General features: G+C 38.7%; 2 protein-coding genes across 2 annotated transcripts; both read left to right on the plus strand.

Moving 5' to 3' along the window:
- Positions 1 to 1259: 1259 nt before the first annotated feature.
- LOC134742008 (uncharacterized) lies at positions 1260 to 8559 on the plus strand. The gene is made up of 7 exons (XM_063674926.1): positions 1260 to 1503; positions 1605 to 1772; positions 2066 to 2217; positions 3479 to 3675; positions 4627 to 4707; positions 5997 to 6144; positions 8125 to 8559. The coding sequence occupies exons 1-7, from the start codon at positions 1421 to 1423 to the stop codon at positions 8364 to 8366; spliced, it is 1071 nt and encodes a 356-aa protein (XP_063530996.1). The 5' UTR covers positions 1260 to 1420; the 3' UTR covers positions 8367 to 8559.
- Positions 8560 to 16818: 8259 nt separating this feature from the next.
- Positions 16819 to 18812, plus strand: LOC134742537 (uncharacterized). The gene is made up of 2 exons (XM_063675753.1): positions 16819 to 17407; positions 18384 to 18812. Exons 1-2 carry the CDS (start codon positions 16998 to 17000, stop codon positions 18442 to 18444), a joined length of 471 nt encoding a protein of 156 aa, XP_063531823.1. The 5' UTR covers positions 16819 to 16997; the 3' UTR covers positions 18445 to 18812.
- The last annotated feature ends 15 nt before the right edge of the window (positions 18813 to 18827 follow it).

Below are 18827 nucleotides of genomic sequence, written 5' to 3' on the forward strand. Positions count from 1 at the left end.
ATTTTCATCTGGTATCCCTAACATGATTGTTATGCAGCTAAATTAAGAAGAAGTTTAAAAATGGCTGATCTCAGACTCTTACCTACCTACGTAATTTGGGCGGATAATTTTACAAATAATGTTTTGTTAATTTGCGTAAATAATTGTGATATTTTTATTGAAATCGTTTGATTCTACATTGCTTTGAGTGTAACGTAATTTTACGATGTTATTCTCACATATTGCGTTAAGAGGAAGGTGTAAGATACCGTACTTACGTGTGAAAGGTTATGATCTCATATTTTTGCTCAGAGCGGCTATTACAGCCGATTACAGAACAATTCACCAGTATTTTATCAAAGTTCAAGCATTCAAAACGCTAACCATCACTATATTTCATAAGAGAAAGCACAATTTCATACAAAACAACGATAATTAAACAAGCAACGAACAAACATGACATGTCACGTACTTATTTGTTTGCCACAACCTCGGTTGTGGCAGCGGTGGAAAAGTGAAACTATGACAAGGACAAACAATAACAGCGCTTTCTCTGCTACTCCTACTGAAAGATACATAAGACTATCCCGTTCGGTCATTTTCCCCCACTCCTCATGACCAATCCAGTTATACTAGATTCATGTGTTGTGAAGATTAAATGTGGTGTACATTAATTGGTGTGATTGCGATTTGTGATTTCTTTAAATTAAAACCCATAATACATTTTATTTTACGTTTTATTTACTAAACATGTTTAGTTTTTAACCACCTGCGCGAATTATAGGAGGTATTTCATTGTTTATACGCCTAAAAAGAACGGCCCATTGACATTTTATTTAACAATTTTTTAATACCGTCAAACAAGCTAACTTTGCCTCCAGGGTAATCGCCCCAACGTGATATCAAATATTGGGGTAATTTTTACCAATATGGTATCCCCACGTTTATGACGTCATCTATGTCTATCCCTTACGGGCGCACGCGTATAGCTGGTCTATGTAATGCTAGGTCTATGGGATTTCAAGGGATTTCATATTGACATTTAAAGTAGCGTTTAAATCTCGCGAACAATATCTTAATACAATAGTAAAACTTTGCATGGTTATTAATTTCAGCAAAGTAAAACTATAATTTAAAGTGTTATATTTTAGTAATAACATAATAAACATACTTAATATGCTGTTCATCATTTATGTCTGTGTTGTCTGTGAATGTGTTCATACAAAATTGCTGTTCAAGAGTAAAAAAAAAAAAGAGTAATATTTGAACGTACTGTTTAAAACTCGAACGTAAATAATGCATGCGGGTGGGGTGTATAGAAAAGTAAATTGGCTGGTATTAAATACAAACAAAATGTATTCGTTTATTTAAAAGCAATTAAAATAACTCCCGACTTGTTATTCAATGTGTGATCTCTTACTTCAGTAATTAATATCGCACAATGGAAGCAGATTCAACTACTTTGGACACCAGTCCGAAGGATACAAGTTTTCAGCCAGTTTTCCCTTTCTCCGTTAGTCCAGGGTAAGTTTTAAAAATTGATTTATGAGGTATTCAAATTATAAGAAGAATATTTAAACAAATGCAAAATGTTTTGATGGCTAACTTACTTTTTTAAATTTAAGGAACAACCAGCTCTACAACACTTTTGCAACGCATAGTGGTGAAAGGAGTCTCGAATGGCAGATTGTTGAGAAGCTGCAAGCACATGGACTTCTGCCTAAAACGGTGAAGTGCCCCGCAGGGAAGGCCGAGTGCAGAGTGGTGTGCAAAAATGCCAGAGTTATTGATAGGTATGTTAGGGCTGAATGACTAAATCCAAGAAACTGTATCCTAGCTGGAAAAAAATGTGGGCTGGAGGAGGAGCCCAGATTCATTCTGTCGTTTGGACTCTTAGATTCCACTCATTACAAATTTTTTGTACTCTTAAGACCCTCTTTACCAAATGTTGAATACTAGACAGAATTTACTGCAAAGCAAAATTATCAGCTTGGCACTACACATAGCTACATATATGCATGAAGGGGTGCTAAGCTAATAGTTTTGCTGACTGTATGTTTAAGCCAAAACTATCACACTATTCCAGAGTCCAATGGGTGTGTGAAACATGTGGGACTCGGCAGCCAGTGCGCCTTGGCTCATTCTTCATGAAGCTCCAGTGCTCCCTGCTTCAAGCTCTGCAAATCATCCTGGCGTGGAGCGAGGATGGTGACATCACGCAGGCTGCGCAGCACTTTGGTACGCTTTTTTACTTTGAGCTACATAATATCAAAGATAGGGATAACCCCGTAATAGATGAATACAGTCTAAAGAAAAAATGTGCCTCGAAAATCACGAAAATTTGATTCTCGATCAGATGGCGCCACTAGCTTTGGCCTACTCTCGTATAGAGGGTGTTGACGGTTTTGATTGTTACTTATAATTTTAACACATATCAGTGAAAGAACATGGGTCAAAATCATATAAAAATAATTAATGCAAATAAAGAAATCATTTATCCATATTTAAATACATTTTAACGTATTTTTATAAATCTTCATTTTTAGTTTTAAAGTATGTTGATTTGTGAATGAATGGCAGTAAATTTACAGTGGTTACAAAATTTACTATGACAGTACCGCTCTATCTTATTATATCCTCTTTGATAATATTAAGTAAGTAAGTAAATCATCTTATTTGCTCCAATAATAATACAATCTTACAAAATAAATAATGAAATACGACCATGATCAATCAAGTTAATATTTAGATCCTTTATCATGAAAACTTATAGACGTGATTTGAAATATAATAAGTTTATTGGCATTTGGATTATATTTCTGTACAATCTTGTGACAAACATGATAATAATATGAAATAAAACTATGAAAACGGATTATATCGCGTATATTGAATTTATAATACATCCCGACGTTTAATCCGTTTTCATAGTTTTATTTCATGAGTAACTATCGCGGTAACCGAAGACAATATTATGATAACAATATGTTTTCACTGTATTCTTATATTGAAAATGGCCTTTTGATTTATGGTATAAATGTATCTAATATCAAAAAAGTCTATACATTCTTTTTTTTTATATGTGCATTATGTGCAATGTGCAACTATTACAAAGATAATTCAATGTTTCATGCTAACATTCCTTATAGACTGGTGAGTATAATATGGTATTTTTAGTATCTTACTGTATATCTGTTCTATTATCATTATTATCTGGTTGCAAATTTCTAATAAAATGTACTGTTGCACTGTGGTGTGTTTTGAACAAGATCATGAGATCACATAATTAAAAAAAATGTGTGCTAAGTTTTAAATTAAGTTAAACCCTGGGATTCCTCTAAAATTATTTCGTCCCTTCTCTTATATTGACCCAGAGGAGGGTAAGGCCGCGATCTTGACACACCCGACCGGCGGATCGACAAACGGCTTATCAAGGCCATTCATGCATGAATCTGATTCACACATAATGAGCTATAAAAATGTATTTTAACAATTCCAGGAGTAAAAGATCGCGTAGCAACCGCCATCTATAACAAAATGGATGACCTGGCCATCAACGCGCAGATGAAGGACCAGCTGGGTGGCGAGAACAGTGTGGTGCTCGCCGAGATGTACCCAGACTGCATCAACAGGCTGTCTCCTGACACAACAGACACACCACATGTTCATAGAATACTTATGCTGGCAGACACTAATGTAAGTTACACTGCAACACAACGAGATAGATGCGCATAATTAAGCTCAGATGGCACTGCAATCGTTAAAAACTAAACCAATTTCTTGTTTATGGAGTTAAGAAGTAGTCATAGCTCAAGGCAAATAATACTTAAAAATTGCTTGTAATAGTTGTTAATAGTTTTTAGGGTTCAATACCCAAAGGATTAAAACGGGACCCCTATTACTAAGATTCTGTCCATCTGTCTGTCTGTCCGTCTGTCAGTCACCAGGCTGTATCTCAAGAACCGTGATAGCTAGACAGTTGAAATTTTCACAGATTATGTATTTCTGTTGCCGCTATAACAACAAATACTAACAAAACAGAATGAAATAAATATTAAAGTTGGGCTCCCATACAACAAACGTCATTTTTTGCCGTTTTTTGCGTAATGGTACGGAACCCTTCGCGCGCGAGTTCGATTCGCACTTGGCCGGCTTTAACTATTGAGCAACGTAAGGTATCATGTCCTGTGATTTTATTGCTTCATCACTATGGTTACCACCTATTTTGAGAGCAATAGAGAGACAAACTTCAATAGGGAATATTACGCGAAACTCTGCGTAGGGGGCGCCACTACCACAATCTGAGGGTCTATCGCGAAACAAGAAAATGGAAACTTCGTTATCTAACATCTCTGTCACTTGCATATTCGAGCGATAAAGAGGCAGCGAAATTTCGGATTCGCGTTTCCCGGTAGGTCCTCTGTAAACAAACCGCTGTGATGCATCAATGTCATATTTTATTATCTCTGAAAACTTGTCAAAAACCTGTTAATGGTACAGTATGTATAAGTTACTCTATGGTTTATTAAAAAGGCTAGTACTGCACTCCGGTGGCAGAACGTTGCAGTAATATCCCCTATTATACCTGTTCCAGGTGACATACAATATTGATTCAGTATTTATTTTTAATCCTCGGTTTTTTCACAGCACATACCTACACGCTACTGGCTGCACGTCATAAAAGAGGACAATAAGAAAACACCACCAAATAACTCATTGGACTCTGAGGTATAAATATTTAGCTACTTTTGTATAGTCTGGTAAACCATTAGTCAATAGAAAGAAGTGAAAAATTCAAAACTTGTAGCGTATGTTATACATATTGACTCTTTGCTCTATGGAAAATGGCAATAGTAATATAGGTCACCTAGGGCCCATTTCTCGAACGGTATTACGGCCTGGCCATGACATCGCGCGACAGCGGCAGCGGCGAGCGGCGGCCATAGGTGGGAACGAAAGGTCCGATCGCTGTCTCTCGCTCCAACCTATGGCCGCCGCTCGCCGCTGCCGCCACCGCGCGATGTCGTGGCCGAGCCGTTAGACTAATATTATTAGTCCACGAACTGTCAAATCGTATGGGTTACCATGCCAACACACTAATAATATCACACTAATACCGTTCGAAAAATGGGCCCCTACCTATATTTAGGGTGGTATGTACCTGTCCGATATTTGATCAAATTTGTATTTGCGTCTCACATTTTGCTTAATAAGAGAGTGAAACGCAATTCACGCAATGCACATTTGATCAAATGTGCCGTTTTCAATCAATACCTTTTGCTTGAAAACGACACAAATATTGGACAGATGGAATATCACCCTAATACCCTAATATAGGTAGGTGACCTATATTAATCATATTTGCCGCCATTTTCCATTAGTTTACCAGACTTAGGGCCAGTTGCACCAACCACAATTAACAGACTGATTAACGTCAAGCAGCAGAGAACTATGAAACTTTCCATACAATAAAATTTAGCAAACGGTAAAACGGTGACAGACGGTTTGGTGCAACCGACCCTATATATGTTACGTTAAGTATATTTGAATATGGTAATTCCTCCTGTTCTGTCCCAATGCTGGATAGTAGCCTAGGGATCAGATAAAGCTGTATTTCAAAACCTAGTATTTTCTACGAAGACTACCGATAAGATGTAACATAACAGTGAAAACCAAAACGTCACATAAGTTCAAACATCCAACTAAGATGTCAATATTACCGCGAAACAATAGTTATTTGTTTTACAAGGGGGAAAAGTTGTTGTTTAACCTCTGATGTTAATATTGATACACGAGTAAGAGAAAGATTTCAAAATTAATTCACGAGCGTAGCGAGTGGTTCGAAAAATGGAATGTTGAGCGTTGCTAGGCTTTCAAGGCACGAGAGTTAAACACATTTTGCCACCCAGTGAAACACAAAATTTGTTACCATTGCGTTTGATTACTTGGCTTTCTTATCAGTTGTTGAACAATCAAGAGAGCCTTTACCAGCTGATGTGGTTAAAATTTCTTTTCAGCATTTGAGAGCAACAGTAGAAGAGGTGGTGAAGAAGGCAACGCTACCCAATTCAATAATAGTGACCGGGAACAGTGTACCCGCGATAGAGGGCGCCTGCTCCACACAACAGCTGCTGCAGCACTGCGATGCCGATATGCAACATTTTCGTGAGTAACATTTTTTTACATTGTGAAAAACAAAGGATCACCTACCTTGTTCGAGTGTAGGATTTAAGTATTAAGGTACTTATTAAAATAACTGGATATTTTTTTAGGCTGGTCAAATATGGCCAGTATTCAATGTTGTATTGCTGTTAAACATTATACCGTGTTACCGTGGCCAAATTATTCGGCATTGGAGTGTACCATAAGCTAGAAAAGCTTTATTCTTAGACTAGGAAGGACCATAGGTAGTTTTTAGGGTTCCGTACCCAGAGGGTAAAAACGGGACCCTATTACTAAGACTCCACTGTGTGTCTGTCTGTCCGTCTGTCACCAGGCTGTATCTCATAAACCGTGATAGCTAGACAGTTGAAATTTTCACAGATGATGTATTTCCGTTGCCGCTATAACAACAAATACTAAAAACAGAATAATATAAATATTTAAGTGGGGCTCCCATACAAGAAACGTGATTTTTTTGCTGATTTTTTTCCGTAGTGGTACGGAACCCTTCGTGCGCGAGTCCGACTCGCACTTGGCCGGTTTTTTATCAGTTGACGTCGTATCAGGCGCATTTCGTCTTTGGCTCTGCCTTTTGATATAGGTACAGTCATTAATAACCGACAAAGGGTACAGTTTAAAATAAACCGTCATGCACTCCAATAAGGTTTAATACGAGTATAGCTTCTTGTATTTTGTTGTTTCGCTCGGACGGAATTCATACAATAAAATATTTCAACATTAAACTTAGTTAACTTAGTGTACCAATATGACCATATAACAAACTTTAGGTACTATATAACATAACAAAAAAACTTATAATTGGTCAAGCGTGAGTCAGACTCTACAAAAAAATCCAAACTTTATAAAAAAAAGTCCAGCGGAATCTTCGGTACGCGATTTTGACTTGGTTGAATATTTTTTATCCGTGCAACGAACGCATTTGTGTAGTGTACCTACCTATATTTATCTTCCGCCGCGTCTTACGTAAGCGAACAACTTGCGAACGCGAAGTGAAGCGGCGCGGCTCGGCGCGGCGGGCCCACGGCGTGCGCGTTCGCAACGAGATCGCCCATGTAGGACACTTCTATAGGTATCAAAAGATTGATTCACCCCGCGTCGCATCGCTTCGCTTCGCGTTCGCGTGTTGTTCGCCTTCGCCTACGTAGTACGCTTTACGATTGCGGCGCAATGGGATTTTAAGTATGAATTAGACTTTAAATTAATCTTTAAAAAAAAGATGTGTGCCTGATAGTTTTTTATTTAAAATGTAAGTTTTTATTTGGGTCATTTGTTAGAGTAAGTTAATAAGTTATATTTAATAGGGTGGTCCTTATTTCGTCGAAGTTATATTTTTCTTTGCGGCACCCGCTTAATGTAAAATCTACCATAAAAAACAGTATATTTTATTTTATTTTAAATAAATACTTTTTTACGATATATAAGGACCACCCTAGTATTTAGTAAGGTACGTGTCAATCGGGAGAACTTGGGATAGGTACAGCAAGCTGCAAAATTGCATGGACACGTAGAGAAATCTGCAGCGTATTAACTTGTAATTATATTAAAGAACTCAATGTCAAATCTTGTCTCAACTCTCAAGTAAGTATAATATAATAATAATATTCTAGCCTATATACGTCCCGCTGCTGGGCACAGGCCTCCTCTCATGCGCAAGAGGGATTGGACTATAGTCTCCACGCTAGCCCAATGCGGGTTGGAGACTTCACATACACCTTTGAATTTCTTTGCGGATGTATGCAGATTTCCTCACGATGTTTTCCTTCACCGAAAAGCTAATGGTAAATATCAAATAATATTGCGTACATACGTTCCGAAAAATTCATTGGTACGAGCCAGGATTTGAACCCGCGACCTCCGGATTGAAAGTCGGACGTCAGATCCACTCGGCCACCACCGCTTTTATCAGTAAGTACGAAATTTTCCAAGTTTTCTCGTTTAACGTAAGTTTATTTTTACACCCAGTGACTTCACGCATTTGGCGCGGCGCGGTGACGCTATGCGCAGCGTCCCGGGAGCTGTGCGGCGCGGGGGCGGGGGCGGGGGCGGGGGCGGGGGCGGGCGCGGGCGCGGGGGCGGGCGCGGCGTGGTGCGCATGCGCGGCGCAGCGCTACCTGGACGCGGCGCTGTACCGCGTCGCGCGCGCCGAGCTGTTCGCGCATGCGCTGCAGCTTATCGCCGATGATACACGAGACAAGTTGCAATGATACATTAGCGTCATCATAGACCGAGGGTCGGCCAACCGCGGCTCGCGAGTCACATGCAACTCTTTGGGGGTCTTCGAGTGACTAGAAAAATTACATCTGCTGACCTCTTAAACCACTGAAAGCACCATTTGCGGCTCTTTGACATTCTTAAACTGGTGATTTCTACTGCGGTTGTCTCATTTTCTCAAAAGTTTTCCCAGTTTGATAACTGTCTTAGGGTGGTATGGTATTCCAATGTGTGTTTGCACCTCACAGTTTGCTTAATGAGAGAAAAACGCAATGACATTGGACCAGGAAATTGTACAGGTGGAATTATACCACCCTTAGTTACCTGCCACAAAGCATATGACGCCGTAAAGCGCCATCTACTTGAGCTGGCTAATTTTCGTATATACATAATTGTTAACACTACCCTATGCGTGTGCTGTGTGCGTTTGTTTCTTTATGACAGTAATTGTTATGTTATGTTGGTAACACAAATACTTGACAGTATTATATGTCTTCCCCAAAGAAGATTGACCTTAATCGACTTACAGATTTTTAAGACTTCTTTATTGCAAATAATCCACTAGTATCTTATTTACAAGTTTATTTTTATTAAACATGTGTATTTGTTTTATGTTACATTAATTAGCTTATAAGGTGTGTCTCTGAAAACATTTCCATATTTTTATGGATTTCAAATTGATATTATGTTAGTTGAGTGCCTTATCGATGAGATATTTCTGTCTTCCCAAGTGCCTTGAAATGATATTTTGTACTAATTGAGAAGGTACATGTTTTAGTTATGAGAAAATGTTATATTTTGTTTTGTTAGTTCAGTTAAGTATTCTTATGACAGACAACTAAACCAGCAGTTTCATGTTTTCCTGAAAATAATACTATGTTAGTTGTTAAGCAGTTGAGCAGAGTTGTGTGTTAATATGTTTTACACCTTTGATAAGTATACAAAAGTTTGAATTATTCTAAAATTATGGGTGTGTAAAATGATAAGAGAATTACCTATTAAAAAGTTTGAACAAAGACATATTTTGTGAAAAAAAAAATTGTTACTGTATCAATGTTATTCATTGCACAAAAGTCTTCCAATTTTATGTGCAGAGAAGATTTTTTTTAAATCATACCTAAAACTTATCGTACTCCTGTTGACTTGAAGTATACAAATATGTATAATAAATAGTGTATTCTTGAATATTTTGTTTGAACTTTCATACCCAATGCCCAAACACAGATGTTATTTCGTTACCTCATTAGATAAGTTAGGTACTTCTTGTAAAAAGGGCTTCTTCAAAAGTCTAATATTGATTTATACACGGTGGCTAAAAAATAAGTGCATTCTCGTTGCCAGGGCGGTTTTGGGATTATACTGAGCAACTTTTACTATGGGAACGAAATCGCGAAAAAAAATTTTGCTGTTTCATACATTTTGTGTGGTCCATTTTCTATGGGAGGTATGTGGTACCTTTTGGTTGAAAACGTCACATTTATAGAAGAATGTTTTCAACGCATGCGTTATTTGTCATAATGTTCTTTTCCCCACGCACGGACCACGGATTGGCAAGATCTTTTTTACTAGCTAGACTCGCTAGGTATTTTCAAACGCAAACACCATCAAGTGAAAATATCCAGTTCAGTGGCAGTAGGTATTTAAAATATACCTGCTAAATTAGTGTTTTGTGTGCCTGTTCAACTTCAAATTATTATAATTTTAAAACTACCACGGGACTTAATTGCGTACAAACTTACGTTTATTTATGGCCTGACGTTTCGAACGTGACGTTACGTTCGTGGTCACAGGCAGACTGGCGAGGAATTGTATCAACATCTTTTTCTTGCTGCGCGGGTTTTGCGAACTACCCGCACTTGATCTTGACTTTCAAATTATTATGTTAAACAGTCTTCAGCAAGAAAAGTTACAAATTAACCCCCGAATGGTATCGTTTACAGATACCATTCGGGGCCGCTAATAATCGTAGTAGTAGTAGTAAAAGTCTTTATTGTACAAAAATAAACATAAAACAAGAGAAAAACGCATTATTTGTACAAAGGCGAACTTATACCTTACGAATCGTTTGTCTTTTTCCGACATATTGGTATGATGGAAAGGGACAAACGACTATTAACGGTTTGTCAACTTTAGTAGACGTTTATGAATAAGGGGGGTAGTGCATTATCCTTTATCATCATATTTTCACGGAAACACACGAACGTGTTATGCTATTTCAGTCAGTCCTAGTACAATATATAAGTAGGTACTGAGGTTAACTGGAGTAGCATGACAAATACGAACGCTTTCGAGAAAATAGGATGGAAATAGTTATTTGTGCAACAAAAGAGGAAAGTTGGTTTTTCTTGCGAGTGTTGATTTTAGAAGATTCTAAGTTAGAATCTTGAGCGTAGCGAGGGGCTCAAAAACACGAGACGTAATATAACTTTGCTCTCGTGTTGCACATATAATTTTTCACCTCAGTAGTGAGAACATATTAAAGGTTAAACTGTATTTCGAATTTGTAATAGACCCCGAAGTATGAAGTGGCAGTTCATTGCCTTCACTAAATTAAAAAGCTACTTTGTTTCACTCCCTGGAGTGAGGAAAGTCGCACTTTCTTCACTCCAGGGAGTGACGAAAGTAGGCTTGTTCGAGCTGCTGAGGTGAAAAGGATTATGCATTACACCTGTACCTAGTACCTATAACTATTGCCTATACATATAGATGAGCTATATAGGGTCAATTACTGTCACTTTTATGTGGCTTTCCATCACAGAAGGGTCCTTATACTTCAAGTGCGCGCCCTTATTGCAGATGAAGCATAAGGACCCTCCTCTCATGGAAAGCCACAAATATTATAAACTGCTTTTAATTAGGGCTAGCGCCAAGTCGGATTAAATTAATTAGAAACTTTAGAAAGGCGGCGATCCAGCCGTTGCTTTTCGCGCAAGGCGCCGTTATCTACCTACTTAGCACCGAGCTTTATGTGCAATGGGAACTAGGTTCATTGTAAAATGGTTATGTTATGATACAGGTTGTTATAGGTATATATGTAAATGAACGGCGAACTTGGTGCATAGACAACATACCAAAGGTAGTTAGGTCTCTCTATCACCCAGAGATAGTTGTGCTTCGTTCGCTATTACGGAGCCTAATAAAGGGGCCCACGGACTATCAGTCCGCCGGACGATATCGGCCTGTCAGTTAGAACAAAAATTTGACAGTTCCGAACAACTGACAGGCCGATATCGTCCGGCGGACTGATAGTCAGTGGGCTCCTTAAGCGATTGGCATCTTGTCTACGCATCTGGTCGTTTGGTTTATAAAGGTGGGTATACCTACGCGAGATCTCGTATAAGGCGGTCTACACATTGGATACGGTTCTGTGCGAGCGGGTCGTCGCTTGATACGTGCATAAATAAATAAATATTATAGGACATTCTATACACACTTTCTCGCTCACACACCGGAGCGATGTGCGGATCCGCATCAGTGTGATAACGTAAAGCTTAACTCTCGGGTGGCTAATTGGCTAAGTTTAAGCCGCCCATGTCAAAACTTGCCAAGACAATTGCAATATTGATTTGTCAGAAAAATTCAAAATTAAATGGAATGGAAGACCCTTTTATATAGGTCTCTGAGTGGCTAGAGGATATCATTAGTTTCAATAGCGAATATTTACAATTTAAATAAAAAGATGTACATAGCAGGACCTTCATGTTGAAAACATTCATGTGAAACAGTCATGGTCATTCAATACATTCAAAGCACATAAGAATAAGACCCATCAGTATCCCAGAGTCATTATGTGCTCCGAATATATGGAATGACCGAGAAAGTACTCCGTTTACTGCAAAATGAACGTTCTCGATCTTTATGCAGTCAGCGTCGAATGTTGGCAATGCATCACGGGCGGGCGTTCGAAACTCCTGCACGATACGGCCTTAACAGTTAAATGGAGACTGTTATGAATGTGCACGTTAAACTAGATTACCTATCGTAAATGTGTTGGTTGCCAATATTTACTAGACACTACACCCTATCCGGCTCTATGTAGCTTAACATGTGTTAGATACTTGGTATGCAAGTATAAATCTCGTATTGAATATACGGGTCAATTTTTAAAGTGTTTTTCCGACATTTGTATATCATTTTTTTATTTTTTGGAAATCAGATTTATAATCATCGTTTTAGGAAGGGTTTTTAACAACAAACAATATACTGTACGAGGTACCACTCTAATTTTTATAGTTAGTTACATTTAAATATTGACATTTGTATGGCACTATTCAGCTATTAGTAAGGCGCATATATGTATATGGCATTTTTTCAATATTTTAAGGAAGTATCAAAATTTTTATGGCACTGTTTATTATTTTTGTGTCATTTGTAAGACCTTGACGACATTTATGTGGTACTTTGTTGACATTTGTATGCCACATTCGACATTTGTATGGTCAAAGTAGCCGTACAAATGTCGACAATAATGTTTTTTGGACATCTTTCGTACATTATGTACCCGATTCGCGTATTTACATATTAAACACAACATTCTTACACCATATTGCTAACTTGTATTGTATTGTAGTTCGGGCGATTTTCCGCAACTCGACGACTGGCGCCTATTTTGCGTGACATGGGGTTGGGGGTGGGCTAGTCCTGCCAGCTTAGCTCCTCGAGGAATTCTATCAAACCTTTGATGTTGAGTAAGGACCTCGGGGAGGTCTTTCGGGGATCCGAAATGTTTTGCCCTGTATGGGGCCACTCCGCTGCATTCCAGCACCACGTGAGAGGCTGTTTCTTCTGTCTCCATGCATCTTATGTCTGTGACACCTGTTATAAAAAGATGTTTGTTAAATAGTGCATGTCCTGTTATGACACTGGTTATTATCATGCTCAGTCGGGTCTTCCCTAGTTGAAGGAGCACCCTTGTGAGCTTTCCGTTGTTGCCAGGCATGGCTTGTTTGGCCTGTCTGCATCCAGTCTGGTTTAGCGTTTAGCCAATTTTCTGTGTGTACGTGTGTAGTTTCCCTGTACGAGCCAGCAGCATTTAGACCGCGGGCCAGGAACAGATTTCCATAACCAATCGCTTCCCGGGCGAAAACTCGTATAGTGGTTAACGGCTATGTATGATGAACCCTCGTGAACGTCAGGTGCCGCTCCGTTGGTGGGTTGGAGAATGGCAGCAAATAAAGTCTATAAATAAATTTAGTCATCGCCTCCCGCTTGATATTTTGTCAGATGATAGTTTAGATGCTATTGTGAATAAACAAAATTGTCAGCCGATTATATCGCTGTGGAAAGACCGTGTTACGTCTTTCGATGGCTGCCATTCCTCAACCCACCAACGGAGCGGCAGCTGACGTTCACGAGGGTGTTCATCATACATAGCCGTTAACCGCTATACGAGTTTTCGCCCGGGAGGCGATGACTGACGAAATTTGCGCCTGGCTCGCGGTCTAATTGAGCGTACCTCGCTAAAAGGTATCGGGAGGATAACTTGTAACACATTTTTATTTCTATTGTGTATCAATAAATAAGGACCCATACAAATGTCGTAGTGTACGTCGTTCGAAAAGATTAACTGTTTCTTCGGTCAAAAATACCGTTTCTGTGTCCACTACCGTTAAAGATAAAAGCCCAAGTAATGTACTTTTGTATCGTTTATTAAAATCTAATGGTAGATCAATAAACAAACTAGATTTAGGGAGGTATGCTTGAGTCAGTGGAAAGCTATGAGCTCAAGTATTTTCATATTAATCGTTTTTAGGGTAAAAACGCGACCCAATTACTAAGACTTCGCTGTTTGTCTGCCTATCTGTCTGTCAGTCTGTCACCAGGCTGTATCTCATGAACCGTGATAGCTAGACAGTTGAAATTTTCACAGATGATGTATTTCTGTTGCCGCTATAACAACAAATACTAAACAAAATAAAATAAATATTTAAGAAGGCTCCCATACAACAAACGTGATTTTGTTGCCGTTTTTTTGCGTAATGGTACGGAACCCTTCGTGCGTGAGTCCGACTCGCACTTGGCCGGCTTTTATTACGTTAAATAATAATAATATAACGTGATTCAAGAAAATGAACAATAAAACGGCAAAAACATTAAATACACCATAAAGCTACAAGAACCTTTGTAAAGAGACCCTTAATAAGGGTCCCATGAGTCCCACGACACTAGCAAAGACAAACAGAGACCGCAACCACAGCGGCCGAGCCGGTCATCATAACATGACTGCATCAAAGCACAGTTATCTCTTGCATAATCGCGCGCTTTACAGTTGCAGGAACCCGCAGGACGTGCTTATTACGAGGTTGACACTTTTACTCCAATCAAATACGCCCGTGAGCTTTACCATTTATCCTGCCTCATAAGTCTATGACAAGAAAAGTTAGGGCAGATTAAGGGCCAGTTGCACCAACTACAATTGACAGACGGATCAAAAAAAATCAGCTATAAAAATGTAAATATGTATATTTTTTCAGGTAAGTAAAATAAACCTCATGTTATCTAGTTGCACAATCAGTTTACAGTTGGAAAAACAAATAACTTCACGTGCTTCGAAGGTCGGACCAGGCTAACCCTGCATGGCATTTGAAATGACAAAGTAAAGTAATATCATCATTAATGTCAAATTTCTATGAAAATGAGATGTTTCATTACACTCCCTCACTTTGATCTGTTCAAGTTGGTGCAAAGTTAGCTTTACCGAAACTTTGTAACTAGTCCAGTCAAAAAGTCAAAGCTTTACAATAAATCTGCCGTCTTGATAATAGTGAAATTTAAGTAAATTGTAATTGAGGTCTCTGACTACGGAATATTGTTGTTAAGTTATACTTTTTTACTTTTCATACACGATGTAGACTCGATCGGCACTGATAACTATGAGGACTGTGACCTACTAAGTAATAACTTAAAAATGATGTCTCCTTTTACCTTGATCCAAAGGTATAGTTATTTTATATTTAAGTAAGTACATCATTATAACATCAATCTATATCTATTAATGTAAATGTATTTAATATGTAGGTACCAGTACTTACTGGTTCTTCGCTGGCACGGTTACATTCATACACCAGTCAGAAACTTCGTTAAGCTTAATAATTAAGTCACCCGTTCTCATACCTACTATGTTCAATGAACAAAGAAGCTTAAATTAAGATTATGTAAAATTTTCAAGTATAAAAGTAAAATAATTAATCGATAATATTATGTTACTGCCATACATAAGTAGCATATTGGTATTAGAAATAACTTTTATTTCCAACCATGTGGTAACTTTTACCTTAAAAACATCACAAATATCGAGCTTTTCTTCTGTGTATAACTGTGACCGTACCTTGGCCCGCGGACTAGGCTCAGGGGACGAGCGGATCGGTAACACCGGTCCCGTTTATCCGTACAGTTAGGCGCAAGCTGCGACAGGTTGCGATCTGTGCCAGCCGGCCGATGCTATCGCGAGCTTAGCTATGCAGCTAAATACCCTGGCCATTACACCTAGGTTATTGCCGGGACCTAAACCTTTTAAGGGCTCAACACAGTTAATGCATAAAGGGCCTTGCACAGACGGCATCAAAAGTAGCAGATGAAAGAACGCACTAAAAGTATCTGCCACCCTCGAATACTTTTGCAAATAGAGATATATATATATCTACAGTTCGCGTTTAAAAATATCTGCCACATATAGAGACATATGTGTTTTTGTTAAGCTAGTGGGAAATACATAGGTACATACTTTTGATGCTGACTGCACAAGGGTCTCCAAATATCCCTTGTCTTGTCAACAGGCGATCATTTTGTTGGAAAATGGCCAATATATGTAAAATTGTAAACCTTTATGTAAAGGGATGGCAATGCATATTGTGCATGCATGGTTAGTCTTACAGGTATATACGATTATGGCGTAAACTTTATAAGATTGAGACACAGTCACAGTGAGCTTACTATTATACCTATACCTACTGGTATAAAAATGTCGGAAAATTACTTTTTAATCATTTTTGTACATTAGGTACCTAAACTGTCTCTAAAAAGAGCATATACTATTTGTTTGATTTATAATAAATTCCCGATTTCGGATCCTTTGTGCGCTCTACGCTCTACATTTATAGTTTCTGCTACTTAATTACCTACGGGCAATACGGTCTAAGGAGATAATAAGTATTAAGTACATAAACAAAAGATCGTGAGCTTTTTCTTCTACACGCACGCACCGTATACATCCACCGCCGTATACGTAATATACATTATTATGTAGAGCTTAGACCTCGAACGATGCTAAAAGTTAACGGGTTATTGGGTCGCCGGGGCAATGCGCTCACGGTTATCTTTATTTACAAAGTCGTCACAAAAACTATCACAATTATAACTGCCATTCTTAAACCCAATGGTGTTTGAAGAGCGGACAACCAACTTATAGGAAACTAATCTTAATAGCGTACACATGCATTATTAATGCTAGCGTTTTATTGCACATTAACTACAACTGCAATTCCAGAATAGTTGTACTCTTGGTAGGTCGCAGCCTGTCTGAGAGTACCGCTATCTCCGCAAATAAATAAAAAATGCATCGGAGACTGGGTACATAGCGGGGCCCGCGAGCGGAGCCCGCAGTGCGCCTCCAGCCAGCAGCCGCGATGGTCAACTACAAGCGCGTAGTGTGCGAGGTGGCCGTGGTGCTGGCGCTGGTGGCGGCGGTGGCCGCGGCGCCCACGTCCACCCCCGACTGCCACTACGACCAGCGGCAGAATGGTTCGGAGAACTACCGCCTAAACATCGACGGCGTTGTGATCGCCGTCGCCCCTGCAGACTCGCTTCTGGCCGCGGCTTCGGAGATCGATCTGAGCGACCTCCTGGACCTGTCGGAGTACGACGGGCCATCGTCGCACAAGCCACAGCTGGAGCCGAAGCCGGAGGACGGCAAGCCGCAGAACAAGCCCCAGGACAAGCCGGAGGACAAGCCCGACCTGTCCGTACTCGATGTCAGCCAGAACACAGTCAAGGAGCAGAAACAAGCTTTCACGAGGAAGCAGGAAAAAGCACACAGGTTAGGCTAACGCAACAACTACTACTTGTCATAATTAGTAAAAAAAACTATTGCTTTTACTCTTTGACATGATTAATTGATTAATAATCGAACCTCGTACACACCTAGCTGTAGCTTAGCAGTGCCTTAACTAATAGAAATAGTAAATTTCCTGATTACTTGAGACTTGAGACAGAATATTTATATTCTTATAATTTTGCAATTAAACAATATCAATATTATCTACAGATGAACGAATCTAGATTTTTTTTATTTATTTTTTTATTTAGCAAATTCCTTTGCAGCAAAACTGCATTATGAAACACTATAAGTGCAACCAATATATTTAAATAATAACATAATATTTACTATGTTATTACTTATTTAAATATATGTGCCTTACTGCCATATTCCCACGTAGCAGCCAAAAGCAAGGTGTTACCGTTAACGTTATAACAGTTAAGATAAAGTGCGTCTCTAATTTCATGGAAGATGAGAAACGAGGCGGTTAACTTTACGCCCACATTTCATTAATGCTATATAAGCATAACTTTGCCTAATCTGAATAGTTCAATGTAGCAGTTTGAAAAGTACCTATTTACGGAGAAGTTTTTCCATGAGTCAGACCAAGCTAAGTTTGCAGCGATTTTGATAGTCCAGACGGTGCAAGTATTAAGTAAACGTTATAATTATATAGAAGTTTGACGTTTAAAATAACACTCGCACGGTCTGGGCTATCAAAATAGCTGCCAACTTAGCTTGGTCTGACTACCTACTGGGAAATAACCAATTCGTTGTTTCATTTAGAAATGTGCCGTAGAAAATTAAATAATTAAAAAATTTAATTTGTAAGGAATTTTAGCAGATTTAATTTTAATGAGTACATTCAATCCAATTAGTGAGAATGACAAGGCAATGGTACTAAATCTCTGACTGTCTAATGAATCTAAGATTATCTTGACTTAGCGTGAGTTAACTCTAATATATTTGTCTGCAGACTGAAGAACCGCCTCGCACAATTCCTGATGCCCCTGCTGAGAAAGACTCGCCACCACTAACTGGAGAGCCTCATGACAACTGATGCATTTAAGACTAATAAGGCCTTATTATCCTTAGAAGAATAAAGTATGCACACTACGGTACCGAGCAACGCACAGCCCGGAAATGCAACGCTGGTGTGTTACTGCCCTGAAGTACCGTTCCAAGACTTGCCTATTAAATACATACCTAATAAGAAATAATGTTAGAAACATGGATGTTTAGCATGTTATGTGCATCCGACGGTCCGTTAAGTAATACTTAGCCACGAGTGATATTGTAATGCATTTATAGATATTTATTTTAGTCTTAAGTTAATTTAGTAAGCTAGGATGTATAAATCGTTTTGTTGAAAATAAATGAAAATTCTTATTGAAAAATCCCTAAATTATGATTTTTATTT

Source organism: Cydia strobilella, chromosome 6 (genome assembly GCF_947568885.1).
Source record: "Cydia strobilella chromosome 6, ilCydStro3.1, whole genome shotgun sequence".
In the NCBI taxonomy this organism is placed as follows: Eukaryota; Metazoa; Arthropoda; class Insecta; order Lepidoptera; family Tortricidae; genus Cydia; species Cydia strobilella.